Raw genomic sequence first — 16,117 nt, forward strand, 5'->3', positions numbered from 1 at the left:
CCTGCTCTCTGCCCTGGTACTCTTGTAGGTCAGTTTGTACCTCTAGAGGCTCCATCAGATTCAGGCTCCATTTTGGAGAGACTGTTTCATTGGTGGCATCCCACACTTAACATCAAGGCATACAAGAGACTGTATGTCTTTTAAACCTGTTTTTAAATAATTTTGTTCTGTGTGTCTACATAGGCATAGACTCCTTTAAGCTCAGCCTTTTCCATTTTGGGAAAAAAGTGTTCATCTTTTGCTATGGGATATTTTAAATATACATGATTTGTCACTTTTTCCTTCTGGTCTAACTTTTAATCACTTTAAGTAATGACACAGAGACATGCCACTTTCTAGCTGCAACTAGGAAATTCTGCAGGTTACTAATCACTTCTTTTGATAGGCTTAGTGACTCCAGAACACTGCAGATCTTGTCTGCCTTGGGGCTTGAGAAACCCTCATACTATAAAGGCAAACTTAACCTGTTCTCATGAAAGTGGGTAAGATTGCATATAGGCCTCAGGATCAGTAGGATTTGAGACCCTCCTCTCCCATCCTCCAATGAAGGTGTCTGTGGCTGAGATGAGCTCTTCTATGTCCCACAGTTGTGCTGAGGCTGAAGCAAGAACATGGGTTTTGTAGGACATGGGAAATGTAGGAATTTTATCTGTTAATTCTAGTGGTGGCCATGTAGTTTGAGAGGGCCCTTGCAATTTCAAATAACCAATCGCTACTACCATGTATATACAACGTGCCCTTCCCCTAAAAGCTGTGATAGAATGGGAGAGGTCAGGATGAATGCACCAACAGCTGTGAGTAGAATAAAATTCCTCAGTGACCACTGAGGTCACCATTCTTTCCCATGAAAGTGTGTTTCTTATGTGGTTGGTCCTGACTGTCATCAACAAGTCTTAGTGAGCCCTGTGGCGTCCATGCTGGGAACAGCAGATGCCATGGTCATGAATCAGGAGGCTGGCTTGGGGGCAGAGGACACGGTGATCCCTGAGCAGTTAGGCTGGGAAGACCCACCCACAGGAGGGGCAGGGCTTTGTGCTAGTTAGCTGCCTCATTCTCCTTCCCTGCAGGGAGAACCTAATTTCATAAGAGATTGTCCTTTTGAGGTAAAACACATGTTTCATATTTAGAGAAGAATTCTGAGCTGTGTAGTTGAAGCTCAAGCATAGGTAGGAATGAGTTAAATTTCTGGGGAAAACGAAAATGCAAGAAAATCTCCCTCCATTCATCTGTGGTTTCTGTTGCAGATGCTATTAAAGTCATTACGTGGAAATGGGTTTTGGTGACTTAAACTGCAGTTGGGGTGCTAGAGAGAGGATTTGCCGTGATTTCCTCAGGGAGCAGCCGTGCTTAGTGCAGTGTGCCAGCTCCCTCTGTGCTGGGCCCCTGGAGCGGGCATGTGGGCTGCGGTTAGGCCCCATCTGCTGCGTAGCTGTGGCCGTCCACCATCCGCTGTGGGAGGGCACGTGGTGGAGGAGGCTGGGAGAGGAATCAGAGTCCCTCAGATGGGTTTGGCAGAGTCCCTCAAATCATTTCCAGTGTCTGATGTGCTAACCTTTCCTGCCTCAGAACTCCTGCTCTTTCGTTACTAAGTCTGTGGCTACCATATATTTGATACAACATTTGGAAGTGATAAAACAAAAAGCAGTATGGCTCTGTCCTGAGGACATTGCAGTTTTACATAAAGTTTCTTCATAACTTCTTAATCTGCACTTCTCTGTCTTGTCCTGCGTTTGGTGTTTTTTCATCCCGCCTCCCTCTTTCACCAAGAAGGAATCAGAATGAAAAGCTGACCCAGGTCTGGTCTCATGGTTTATCAGGCTCTGCAACAGCCCTGGCACTGGGAACAGCAATGAAGGAAGACTTGCACTGGATGTTCTCATCATTTCCAATAAAGAGGGATGCACAGAGTGTGGATTCATGGCAAGTTTTTAGGTCATAGTTTTGAACTTTCTGTTTGATTATATTCGGCATTTAGTCTGCCTACTGTATGTGGTATCTTTATAAACAGTAAATGCAAAACACAAAAATTAAAAACTGAGGTGATTAATTCAGTTCAGTCAGAAAGTTCGTTTACTGGAAAACCTAGCTAGTCAGCTAGCGTGAGGAGAAGAGTTTATTGAAAAGGCAGCCCTGCGGATGCCTGTGCTGGGGAGATGAGTGAGGCCCAGGGCTTTTGTCTCTGTGTTGCTTAGCAGAGCCAAGTTCCACGTGTATCTGCACTGGCAATTCACTGGATCTTTCCTGAAATAATTCTAGGCCGGAAAGGATGCTGTGGTTCTCTACTTGCTGTGAAACTATCTTAAGAAATTAATGTCCTTCTTTTCTTTCTTTTTTTTTTTAACAGATACATATATTCATTTTCACATTCTTTTCCATTATGGTTTATTATAAAATAATCTTATTTTCGTTTTTTAGAAATTATAGAATACATTTCATCTTCAGTAACTCCACCATTCTGGTCTTTTCCTCTGTACTTTGTTCCCAGTTATTTAAATTTGTCCCAATTCATCTGTCTCCTCTCTTACTAGTCAGGGAAAAAAAAAAAAATCTGTCATTTCTTGCATACCTAATCTATGTAAAAGAATTGTGTTTAGCAAGTGTTCTTCAGCCTAAATTAAATGTCTGAATCAGTGAATTATTTAGCTGTGGCTTCAGTGAGTTATTTGGAGAAGACAACAGATCTGGGTTTCCTTGGATAATTGTCAGGACAAAGTCATGAGATAATGAGCAAGGGGTGATATCCATGATGCTTCTCATCAGTTGTGGCAATGGACTAGACCACACTTCTGGAATGCAGATTCCAGAACTGATACTGCTTAGGAAGGAGGGGATGGCTAAACTGGTGGGCCCTCAAAAGTAGAAAGGCAAGGGCAATGCACTCCAGCTATAGGACCACCGAACAGTGCTGGGACGGTGTGCAGACACCTTTGTTGGAGTGAGCTCTGTGGAGGGGTCTGGGGACATAGAGCTGGACATGTCCACTTATCAATACCTTCATTTAGTCTGGGTTTTGTCCTGTAAGCAGTTTGGAATCATTGAAGATTTTTAAGCAAGGAGTCATGAGATGATTTCAGATTTTTACCCATTCTCCTCAGGTTCTCCCATTGTCCTCTGCTGCCTTCTGAATCTTTCAGACTGTATCATTTCACTCGTTAATTATGGGGCACAGTTAGATGGTTAGTGTTTTTATTTGTGGCTTTGATACCAGCCTGGATATTAGCAATGAGCTAGGCCGTTTATTTAAATATGTGTTACTCTAATTGTGAATTATTAATAAATGTTTCTGACATCATATCCTATGTCACTTCTAAACGTTAAACCATAAGAAGAGCCTTGGTAACCAGGAAAACTTATCTAGTATGTTTTGATGTCCACACACAGTGGACATTTCAATAAGAGGTCATATGTCTTAGGATGAGCCCTGGCCTAGGAACCTGGCATCCTGGCGCTGGTCCCAGCCCCTCCCTGTCAGCTCTGTAGTCCTGGGAAGGCTGGTTTGCTTCCCTGTCCTCAGTCTCCAGCTCTGAAAAGGGCACTGACTTGTAGCGTATTCCAGTATCTACCGTCTAATGTAGAATCCACCGCAATGAAATGAAAGCTGAGTTACAGAAAAATGTCACGCCTTACTTTTAAATATTCGTTCATGGTTTTCCTGTCTGCTCTGTTGGTTAACTAGGTCACTGGTAACGATGAGCATTACTTTGACAGACAGGAGACAGACACGCGGTGCCCCCACCGCTAGCCCAGCCCTGCCTGCTGTGGTTTCATGTGCCTCCCACTGCTGCCTTCTGTAATTGCCTGGGACAACCAGCTCTTCTCCACAGCAGCCTTCAGAACTCCCATTATGTTGAATGTGGTCACCACTCTAGCAGAGGCCCATGTTGTCTGTGGCAGTGGTTGTTCGGAGTGGGAGGACCTGTCAAAGCGTGTGGCTGTGTGTCCTCTGCAGTTGACAGAGAAGGCTATGTGGGCACACCGGACCTCCCTCACATAGAGGCCATGGTGTAAACGTGAGCTGCATGGAGGTGGCATCTGCCCTTCAGGTCCAAATATCCATGCAGATGAATCTTGGGGGTGTATTCTGTCCCTTCCACTGCCCCTGGGAACTGTGGACAGGGAGGAAGCTGCCAAATAAGGAACTCTAAGATATTGTGCCAAGGGCAGGATTCCAGAATGTACCAGCATCTCAGCGAACAAATTCTAGAGCAGCTGCTTGGCTGTGCAGAAGGTAGAATGCCAAGGAGCAAGAAACAGATGCTCAGGCATTTAGACTGGGAGGATGACTTGTTCCCCCTTTGGAACATTTTCCTGTGTTCTTGGTCAGCTTTCAAATGAACCTCAAGTCTTAAAATCAAGTGTTTGATTATATTGTTATTGAGTGCTTGGCTATGGAAGGTTTCATATATTATAACCATGTTTTTTATTGTGGTAAAATATATAGAATAAAATCTTGCCATTTTAACTATTTTAAGTGTATAATTTAATATCATTAATTACATTCAAAATATTGTGCAACCATCACTGCTATCTATTTTATTTTCAAAGCTCGTTTACAACAGAAACTCTGTTACCATGAAGCAGTAACTCCACATTTTGCCTCCCCCCAGTCCCTGGTAACCTCTAATCTTCTCTCTGTCTCTATGAATTTGCCTATTCTGGGAACCTCCTATAAGTGTAATCCTTTTGCATCTGGCTTTTTTCACTTAGCATAATGTTTTCAAGGCTGATCCATCTTGTAGCATGAATTGGTACTTCTTTCCTTTTTATAGGTGAATAATATTCTGTTGTATGGTTAAAACATACTTGGTTTATCCATTCATCACCGATGGACACTTGGATTATTTCCAGCTTTCAGTTCTTTTGGACATATACCTAAGAGTAGAATTGCTTGGTTATAGGATAATTCTGTGTTTAACTTTTTGATGAGCTGCCAAATTATCTCCTTAGCAGCTACACCATTTTACACTCTCACCAGCAATGTATGAGGATTCCAGTTTTTCCACATCCCTGCCAACACTTATTTTCTTTTTTGAAAATTTTAAAATTATTCTATCAAATAGAATAGATAAGGAGGTAAGTGTTGGAGGTAAGGGTCCAACTTCATTCTTTTGCATGTGGCTGTCTAGTTGTCCCAGCACCACTTGTTGAACAGACTATCCTTTCTCCATTGAGTAGACTTGGCACCCTTGTCAAAAATCTGTTGATCTGAGGACTCTTTATTCCATTAGTCTATTCTTATGCCAGTACCAAGCTGTTTTTATTACTATAACTTTGGGTAAGGTTTAAAATTGGGAAGTATGAATTTAATTTCATTCTTCTTTTTCAACTTGTTTTTACTATTCAGGGTCCCTTGCAATTCTGTATGAATTTGAGGATTAGCTTTCCATTTCCGAGTAGGGGGGCTGTTGGAAATTTGATAAGGATTACATTGAATCTGTATATCACTTTGAGGAGTATTGCCCTCTTGCCAATATTGTCTTCCAGTCTAGGAACACAAGATGTCTTTTATTTATTTAGGTAGTCTTTATTCCAGCATGATTTTATAATTTTTAGTCTTTCACCTGCATGGTTCTTTTTTCCTAGGTATTTTATTCTTTTGGGTGCTATTATAAATGGGATTATTTTCTTAATTTCTTTTTCTGATTCTTCATTGCTGCTGTATAGAAACACAACTGATTTTTGTGTGTTGCTCTTGTATACCGTAACTTTGCTAAATTTGTTAATTAGTTCTTCTAGTTTTCTTGTGGATTCTTTGGGATATTCTATATATATAGGGTCATGTCATATGAAAATAGAGATAGTTTTACTTCTTCTTTTCCAGTTTGGATACCTTTTATTTCTTTTTCTTGCCTACTTGCTCTGTCTAGGACTTCCAGTGCATAGTGGTACTGTGTAGCAGTGGTGAAAGTAGGCATTCTTGTCTTTTTCTGATCTTAGGGCTTTCAGTCTTTCCCCATTGAGTATCCTATTAGCTGAATTTTTCATAAGCCCCCCCTTTATTTTAAAAGTGTTTTAAGTTTTTACTTTATTACAGGCTTTTCTATTTCTAATCATTACAAATGTTTGCAACATTTCATTTATCTGCTCCATTGTATTCCATTTATATTTCATTATGATTCCCATCTGTCTATCATATATTCAAGTTATGTCTACTATTTTCTTTTTTTAATTTTTATACTGGAGTATAGTTGATTAATAATATTGTATTAGTCTCAGGTGTACAGCAAAGTGATTCAGTTATACATATACATGTATATCTATTCTTTTATAAATTCTTTTCCCATTTAGGTTATTAGAGAATTTTGAGCAGAGTTCCCTGTGCTATATAGTAGGGGTTTGTTGGTTATCTATTTTAAATATAGTAGTGTGTACATGTCAATCCCAAACTCCCAGTCTATCCCTCCCTCCCACCCTTCCCCTCTGGTAACTATAAGTTCATTCTCTAAGTGTGTGAGTCTGTTTCTGTTTTGTAAATAAGTTCCTTTTATCATTTTGGGGGGGGGGGTTCTGCATATAAGCGATATCGAATGATATTTGTCTTTCTCTGTCTGACTTACTTCACTTAGTATGATAATCTCCAGGTTCATCCATGTTGCTGCAAATGGCATTATTTCATTCTTTGCAATGGCTGAGTAATATTTCATTGTATTATTTCATAGTAATATTTCATTTCATTGTACCACATCTTCTTTATCCATTCCTCTGTCAATGGACATTTAGGTTGCTTCCACATCCTGACTATTGTAAATAGTTCTGCAATGAATGGTGTGCATGTATCTTTTAAATTATGGTTTTCTCCAGATATATGCCCAGGAGTGAGATTGCTGGATCATATGGTAGCTCTATTTTTAGTTTTTTAAGGAACCTCCATACTGTTCTCCATAGTGGTTGTAGCAATTTACGTTCCCACTAACAGTGTAGGAGGGTTCCCTTTTCTCCACACACTCTCCAGCATTATTGTTTGTAGATTTTTTAATGATGGCCATTCTGACCAGTGTGAGTGATACCTCACTGTAGTTTTGATTTACATTTCTCTAATAATTAGTGATGTTGAGCATCTTTTCATGTGCCTCTTGGCCATCTGTATGTCTTCTTTGGGAAATGTCTATTTAGGTCTTCCGTCCATTTTTGGATTGGGTTTTTGATTTTTTTTTTGATATTGAGCCACATGAGCTGTTGTTTGTAAATTTTGGAGACTAATTCCTTGTCAGTCACATTGTTTGCAAATATTTTCTCCCATTCTGTGGGTTTTTTTGTTTTGTCTATGGTTTCCTTTGTTGTGCAAAAACTTTTGAGTTTCATTAGGTCCCATTTGTTTATTTTTGGTTTTTTTCCCATTATTCTAGGAGACGGCTCAAAAAAGATATTGCTGCAATTTATGTCAAACAGTGTTCTGCCTATGTTTTCTGAGTTACTTTTGTGTATGGTGTTAAATAATGTTCTGATTTCACATGTAGCTGACCAGTTTTCCCAGCACCATTTACTGAAGAGACTCTCTTCTCTGCATTGTAGAGTCTTGTTTCCTTTGTCATAGATTAATTGACCATAGGTGTGTGGGTTTAGTTCTGGGTTTTCTATCCTGTTCACGCATCGGTCTATATTTCTCTTTTTGTGCCAGTACCATACTGTTTTGATGACTGTAGCTTTGTAGTATAGTCTGAAGTCAGGGAGCCTGATTCCTCCAGCTCCATTTTTCTTTCTCAGGATTGCTTTGGCTATTTGGGGTCTTTTGTGTTAACATACAAATTGTAAAATATTTTGTTCTAGTTCTGTGAAAAATGCCGTTGGTAATTTGATAGGGATTGCATTGAATCTGCAGGTTGCCTAGGGTAGTATAGTCATTTTGACAATATTGATTCTTCCAATCCAAGAACATGGTATATCTTTCTGTTTGTATCATCTTTGATTTCTTTCATCAGTGTCATATAGTTTTCAGAGTACAGGTCTTTTGTCTTCTTAGGTAGGTTTATTCCTAGGTATTTTATTCTTTTTGATATGATGATAAATGGGATTGTTTCCTTAATTTCTCTTTCTGATCTTTCGTTGTTAGTGTATAGGAATGCAAGAGATTTTTGTGTATTTTGTAACCTGAAACTTTACCAAATTCATTGATGAGCACTAGTAATTTTCTGGTAGCTGTTTAGGATTTGTTATGTATAGTATTATCTGATCTGCAAACAGTGACAGTTTTACTTATTCTTTTCTAATTTGGATTCCTTCTATTTCTTTTTTTTTTTCTTTGCGGTACGCAGGCCTCTCACTGATGTGACCTCTCCTCTTGCGGAGCACAGGCTCCGGACACGCAGGCCCAGCGGCCATGGCTCACGGGCCCAGCCGCTCCGCGGCACACGGGATCCTCCTGGACCGGGGCATGAACCCACATCCCCTGCATTGGCAGGCGGACTCTCAACCACTGCGCCACCAGGGAAGCCCGATTCCTTCTATTTCTTTTTCTTCTTTGATTGCTATGGCTAGGACTTCCAAAACTATGTTCAGTAAGAGTGGCAAGAGTGGACATCTTTGTCTTTTTCCTGATCTTAGAGAAAATGCTTTCAGCTTTTCACTGTGTGTATGATGTTAGCTGTAGGTTTGTCATATATAGCCTCTATTATGTTGAGGTTTGTTCCCTCTATGCCCACTTCCTGGAGAGTTTTATCATGAATGCGTGTTGAATTTTGTCAAAAACTTTTTCTGCATCTATTGAGATGATCATATGGTTTTTATTCTTCAATTTGTTGATTTGGTGTATCACACTGATTGATTTGAGGCAGTGAAAAATCCTTGCATCCCTGGGATAAATTCCACTTGATCATGGTGCATGATCCCTTTAATGTATTGTTGGATTCAGTTTGCTAGTATTTTGTTGAGGATTTTTGCGTCTATGTTCATCAGTGATATTGGTCTGTAATTTTCTTTTGTGGTATCTTTGTCTGGTTTTGGTATCAGGGTGATGGTGGCCTCATAGAATTAGTTTGGGGATATTCCTTCCTCTGCAGTTTTTTGGAATAGTTTCAGAAGGATAGGTTAGGTGCCTTTTATCATGTTGAAGTTCTCTTCTAGTCCCAGTTTTCTGAATTTTTATCGTGAAAGTGTGGTGGGTTTGTCGTGGCCATTTCTTCATCAATTGAGTTGATTGTGTTTTTTTCCTCTCTATTCTAATAATGTGGTATATTGCATTAATTGATTTTCTAAGGGTGAACCACCCTTGTATTCTGAGATAAATCCTACTTGAATTCAGTTTGCTAGTATTTTAGTATGTTGTGGTTTTGTTTTCATTTGTCTCAAAGAATTTACTAATTTCCCTCTTTGACCCACTGGTTGTTTAAGTGTGTTGTTTGATTTCTACATACTTGTGACTTTTTTAGTTGTCCAGATTTCCAGTTTCATTTCACTGTGAAGGTACTTTCTATTACTTCAATCTTAAGTTTGAGGTTTATTTTGAGGCCTACCATGTGGTCTGTCCTGGAGGATGTTCTGTGTGCACTTGAGAAGAATGTGGGTTCTGCTGATTCGGATGGAGTATTTCGTTTATGTCTGTTGGGTCCAGATGGTCTATAGTGTTGTTCAAGTCTTCTGTTTCCTTATTGATCTACTATCTGGGTGCCTTATACATTACCAACATCTTTTTATTAACTTTTAAAAATAGTTAACAAGTATTAGATGGTTTTTGGGTTCAGGCTGGGAAGTTGGTTTTGTGCAGTTTTTAAATGTGAAATTGGACTGTATGCATGAACACAGTGTTGAGTAGGCTGTGTGGCCTTGGGCAGCATATGTCTGTCCATCCCATCTGTGGCATAGGGCTGGGGACTGATTGTTGGAAACATGGTTTCTCGTAGCCAATAAGTACCTTTGCCATGTTAGCCATGTGGCCTTCAGCAGGCTTCACATTTCCCTGAAAAAGTACTATTATCACTTTTTACACAACAGGGTCCTGCCTTAAGGCTTGCATGGGTTTGAAGTGAGGATGAGGCCTGTACTATATGGAGCAGAATTCTAGCACACATTGAGTTCTAAATAAATGTATCAGTGGGACCCCAACTGTCTTTGACCTAGTCAACTCTGAAGAGCCCCAAACTTAATGCATTTTCTGTCTGTTTCATATTCTGAGAATGTCCCTGCTGAGGCATTTACTTCCGCATGTAAGATGAATCTTCAGTTTATTGAGCATTTCACTTGGTAGGGATTCCATTGCTCTCTTAAAAACGTGGTTCTCATCATGGGAAGCTCTGATAGCAGCTTGGCTCTCAGGACCCCTCTCTAGTCCTGGGAGGTGCTTTCCCTGCCCAGACCTTGAGTTACAGGGGCCATCTTTGCTGTGGGCCATTGGGGCCATTTGTAACTGGAGGCCAGTCAGCAGACTTCAAGTGAGGGCTAATAGATCCCTGAAGACTCAGCTGTGAGTCTTGCTATACAGACACAGCCATGGTGCCTAAGGCAGGTTTGTGCTCATCCACCCTCTGCCCTGAGAGGGGGTCGTGAGGAAGGGAGCACCGTGGTGGGGGAACTCCTTAAAAGAGAACCCTGTGCTGCCCCTGTTCACCCACAGAGCATCCTCAGGTCCTCAAGGAATGCAGCGCAGAGGACAGGGTGGGATGTGGGGGGTGGTCTGTGAGTGCTGAATGTGACAGGTTGCAGCTTAGGATATTCTTTACAGCCTCCAGAGCTTTGGCTGAGAGGGAGCCAATTTTTCCCTCTTTACCTTCTTTACAGCATGTTCTACCCCAACTGGTAGAATTGCAGACAACTTGATCTATCCCAGCTCTATTCTTAAATGGTTGCTAGTTTCTCACTGCAAGAAAATTCAGTTTTTCAGTGGTCAGTTTAATAACAAGATCAAGGCAAACAGTCTAGCCAATACTAACTCACTTTAGGTGCTTAATATTAATATACTAATACTCTAAATCCTGGAGTTCTGTCATGAGGTAGAGCAAAACATTTTTTTCAGACTATAAGTTGAGGCAACAACTAGCATATTATAGACATTTTAGAAATATTAAGGCCCGTACTTGTATGTACCATGTCCTTACACAGTGAAAGCACAAGCTTGGTTGTTTCAGGACCCCCTTGGGGGCACAGCTTACAGCAGAGCTTGGGGCCTCTGATTCCCAGACTTGCACACCTTGATAGCTGGCATGAGGCATACAGTTAAATACATCTGTTTTGATAAGTGAACCTCCTCTACTGGATGAGCTATTTTTCCATAATTTATTTTCTGTTTTTATAAACAAAATGGAAATGGTTGGAAGGCTAAAATGTCTCCATATCAGCTCTTATATCAACCCAGACGGTGTCTGTGCCACCTTTCTGAGGTCTGTGGTATTGCAGAGATGGAGGTCACTGTAGCATGTGACCAAAGCAGAAGGTCTTCCTCTTCCAGAGAGGACAATAACTTCTTCTCTGCCCTGGGGACCACGTGGTGCCTCCCACTTCCTGCCTGAGTCATCTCGGCTATCCCCCTTGCCGGTTACTGACGCTGTGAGTGAGCCCAGCATCCTGCCTGTGGGGAACCAAGCCTCCTGCTCTGGCTTTGTTGAGCGCCTGTGACCCCTGAGCTGAAGAGAACTGAGTGTTTCTGTGGGTTTTATTTCCAAGATACTGCTCCCAGAGGTATTGGCATGTATGTTTCTATGTCTTAACTTGTGGTTATGTGCATTATATATTTCTTTGGAGTTAGTTTCTCCTACAACTCAATGTACTGTTAATCAGGTAATTTCTGTGTAGGTACAAATGTGGCTGGAAAGATGGCTGGCTGCTGGGTTTATTTATTAGTGGAGCAGAAACTTGGGGAAAAGTCCATTTTGACCCTGGTCTTTGACTCAGAGCCCAGTGAAGTCTCATCTGAGAGGCCAGTTGATATTCCAGAGGCTGGCAACATCATACATTGATGACTAGACAGCTTGTCATCCTGGGCCACAGAAGTAACAACTGTTTTTAAGGTTTGGCCAGACTTCATATTCTCCATTCTTTCCATCCCATGTTATATGGAATGCACACGATGCCATTTAATTACTTCAGTCCCTTTCTTAAAGGAAAAAGACACTGGACCAATATTCCAGTGGTACTAGTAGTTTGAAAGTTTACTCAGTAATTTTCTTTGCAGACTTAGTAGCTGTAAAGATCTCGTTTATATTTTTGTGGTATTAATTAATTTCAAGTGCAGTTTTGGCAGACCAACCAAGGGTCTCAACAGGCTGCATAGAATGGGTGCTATTTTTAAGGCCATCATCTCAGTGAAGCTTTTTCCAAATGAAATTCAACAGGAACCAGCCTTTATTTGGACTGTACACTCAGTAAAATGCTCAACTTTTGTAGGCATGTCAGCAGTTCTTACAAAATAAGTTGTATGTGCCTTTTATTACTGTGCTTATTAAGTGTAGACTCAGGAATGTTGGTGTTCTTGCTTTTGCCACTGTTTCATTTTGGAAAGAGGCAGTTGATTCATTCTCTAGAGAAAGATGGCCATGGAAACGTAGGACACATAAGGTCAGTCACACAAAGTGGCCCTTGGTGGAAGTGCTATCATGTGGTGATGTGGTCCTGTGCTACCTGGCACAGTAGCCACTGGCTACTGAGCACTTAAAAAGCAGTTGGTCTGTGACTTCCCTGGTGGCACAGTGGTTAAGAATCTGCCTGCTAATGCAGGGGACACAGGTTCGAGCCCTGGTCTGGGAGGATCCCACATGCTGCAGAGCAACTAAGCCCGTGCACCACAACTACTGAGCCTGTACTCTAGAGCCCGTGAGCCACAACTACTGAGCCTGCCTGCCACAACTACTGAAGCCCGCACACCTAGAACCTGTGCTCTGCAACGAGAGAAGCGACCGCAGTGAGAAGCCCGCACACCACAATGAAGAGTAGTCCCCGCTTGCCACAACTAGAGAAAGCCTGTGTGCAGCAATGAAGACCCAACACAGCCAAAAATAAATAAATAAAAAAAATAAATTTATTAAAAAAAAGCAGTTGGTCCAAGTTCATACTAGCTTGCTAGGACTTCATATAAAAAAAGAATATAAAATATCTCATTAATAATTGTTTCTATTGACTTCATGTTGAAATGCTAATGTTTTGGGTTGATGGGTTTAAATAAAATATATTATTAAAATTAATTATACTATTTACTTTTTATTAGAAAATTTGAAATTACAGGTGGCTCTCCCCTAACTGGACATCTTGCCACAGTTGCTCAGGGCTCTAAAAGCTGGCACAGGTTCTGGGGTGTGTGAATGGACTGCCTATTCCTGGTGGGAGCCCTTCTGCCATTTTTTAAGGGTCTTAGGCAATTTCTTTCAGTGTCTCAGTGATGTGACCTCTGAGTCATGGCCATGACATCTATTGTCCACGCAACGGTCATGTCAGGGCTGCTCTGGGAGCTGGACCCCAAGAGCTTGAGCAAGTCACCCACCCTTCTCAACCTCATCTGTGAAACAGAGTTAGATCGACGATCAACAGGGAATAGTTAGGGCACATTGCAGGGGTCTCATAACTCCTATCCTTATTTAGGATAACTGGAGGATGAGGAAACAGAAAACAAAACCATGTATATGTATGTATATATATATATATATATATACTTTAATCCGCAGTTTTTCTTTTCTCTGAAAGTGTACAGATGTTGGGATGAGAAAGCAAGATGAAAAGGCCACACAATATCATCAGCAGTGCTTATCTGATAGGCAGTAATTTGCATTTGAATTTTGGAGGAATTTTATTTTCTCCTCTAAGTTCTGTTTCCTGGTTTTCTATGTGCACTGTAATTATCGGAACAGAACAGGACAGTTGACTATCTGTGTGCACTAAAGGGAATACATGGCTGCCTTGCTGAAAGCCCATCTCCTGCCATCAGTGCACGTGCAAACACTGATTGTTTACAGTTCAGAATCTGGTGGTCCTGAAAGACAGTTCAATTGAAAATAAACTTGACCACATTTTGATATGATTGACAAGGATGTAGAGGTAGCAAAGAGAGCCGCAAGGTCTGTGCGGGCTGATCACTCAACATAGGAGAGAGATTTGACACCCTCCTCGAGGGTGTCAAATCGGATGCAGGTGTGTGACAAAGGGGACATTTTATGCAAGTTCCTGGTAGAACGGCCTTATTATCACACTAAAATGGAGGTAATGAGGAAGGAATAGTTGACCAGAGAGAACAGCATGGAAGGACCTGCCTAACATAGTGATGAGTGGTGACTTTTTTATTATGCTCTCTGGGCCTCAGCCATATGAGATCATAGAAATGAGAGATGGAAAAGACCTCCTGTATTAGGTCATCCAGCCCATCCCCTCCAGAGCTGACTGACCCCACAGTGTACTTTCCAGAGCTCCGTCCAGTTTTTCAAGTGACTCAACTGATGGAGTTTCCACCAGCTCCCAGAAGGTGCAGAAAGGTGGTGTCTGAGACAGCTAACTTGGATCTGGATTTGTTCTTTCTCATGACGAAGATCCCAGCGATGATGCTTTGTTCAAAGAGAGATGTGGGGGTGAATCCCACCTCTGTCACTAACTTGCGGATGACTGCGGATGACCCCAGCTCACCTCATCTCCACATCCCCCTCCAAAAGTGGGGGTGCTTTGCTGGGCTCCTTCAGTCTGAGTGTTCTAAGACTTGGCGGCGGCACCTTACATAGCACTTTATGGTTTTCACAGCTTGTTCACATTTGTGATCTCATTTGAGCCTCACCATTCTTAGGGCAGGAGTTGATCTTATTATCCTCCTGGCCATCTCCCTGCCTTTACTGTTTCTTGTTAATCAGATGAAGCAGTTCTCCCGGGCAGTGGGTGCTGGGCCAGGTGGTCAGGCATTCCTTTTGATTCTAAGCACAGAGCTGCTTCCATTTGACCTCACGGGTACTATTATACCTTCTGAGACACCACACGGGTACAGTTTACTCTCCTTGAGGTGTGGCCTCCTTTCCCGGCAGTAGCACTGCTCAGGATTGTCCCAGGCCTCCTGTGGAACCTAGAGCTTTCTTGCCTGTGTCACCTGGTGGGACCTCTGGGAGCAGGGGGCAGGATTTCAGTGTGGAGTATGATATATTATCAGTAGATTGCACTTGGGGTCCTCTGAGGTGGTCACCCAGGCTGTTCACTAGTAACATCCATCCCTGTGTGATAAAGGACTTTGAATGGATCTGTAGGCAGGTTCATCCACTGGGAGTTAGTAAGCAGGGCACCAAGGGCTCATCTTAATAATTCAGATTCTGCAGTTCCTTTTTCTTGACCTAACCAATGATCTGAAACTTTCCCTAAAAGAAAAGAGGTATTAACATTTATTGCAAGTAGTTGGTCATTAAGATTTCTCTTAAAAATCATTACTTTTTGTTTCGGCTTGGGGATATTAAATTTTTAAACCAAGGTTCAGTAAGTATGTAATTAAAGTACATTTCACAATGCAACTAGTCCCAATAGAATTGTAATACAGTGCTGCTCTTAACTAGTTTATGAAACTGTATGAAGTATGACATGAGTCACAGAAATGGGGACGAGGAGCTGCCATCCAGCCTGGTCGGCTCCCTTGGTCTAGCCATGCTGGAGCAGCCCTCCACGCTGTGGGCGCCATCCTCCCCTGTGGCATCACTGTGTGTTTATGGCATTTCTGAGTGTCCTCCACGTGTCTGTGCCCACAGATATCCTTTTTGCCTCTCCACAGAACCCTGCCGTCTCCCAGTTTTTCTCAGTAGGCCCACGGGGTTATGTTGTGTAACTGCTTCATCACCTTGGGTTATTTGTGCTGTGTTTTGTTCTGCCTTTTGTATTTGTATGTGAAATATTTCAAACATACAGACAAAAAAGTGTTTTGCCTTCTTAAATTTTGTTTTTCCAGCTTCAGTCTGCAGTTAGGCACTTGGGTGCAGAAAGGTAATGAAAACAATGATTGGGTGAGAGCTGGAACTCAGATCTGAGTTGTAGGATCCAGATCCCTGGTTCTGCCCTGTGCTGCTACTGTTTGCAGGAATTCCACGTGGATGTGGTAACATTCCCAGCAAGGCTGTCAGGGTTGGTGAAACAGCAAACCGTGGGTTGGAAACAGCAGTGCCGCAGGGGTGCATCTCCTGGGGCTGTGTGGTCAGTCTCCTTGCTTATGGCTTGGAGCAGGGCCAGAGAGCAAATACATCATCTT

General features: G+C 41.8%; 1 protein-coding gene across 4 annotated transcripts in view; it reads left to right on the forward strand.

The window, feature by feature from the left end:
* SNAP47 (synaptosome associated protein 47) overlaps positions 1-16,117 on the forward strand; it is an 86,072-nt gene that overhangs the window by 44,111 nt on the left and 25,844 nt on the right. Inside the window, exon 5 of one of the 4 annotated variants that reach the window (XM_030844819.3) lies at positions 8,253-13,037. The exons of the other annotated variants lie outside the window; for them this stretch is intronic. Coding sequence (XP_030700679.1) covers positions 8,253-8,264 — 12 coding nt within the window. The 3' untranslated portion in view covers positions 8,265-13,037. Of the gene's footprint in view, positions 1-8,252; positions 13,038-16,117 lie in introns of those variants that run through there. 4 annotated transcript variants of the gene reach the window in all.

Source organism: Globicephala melas, chromosome 3, assembly GCF_963455315.2.
Source record: "Globicephala melas chromosome 3, mGloMel1.2, whole genome shotgun sequence".
Classification (NCBI taxonomy): domain Eukaryota; kingdom Metazoa; phylum Chordata; class Mammalia; order Artiodactyla; family Delphinidae; genus Globicephala; species Globicephala melas.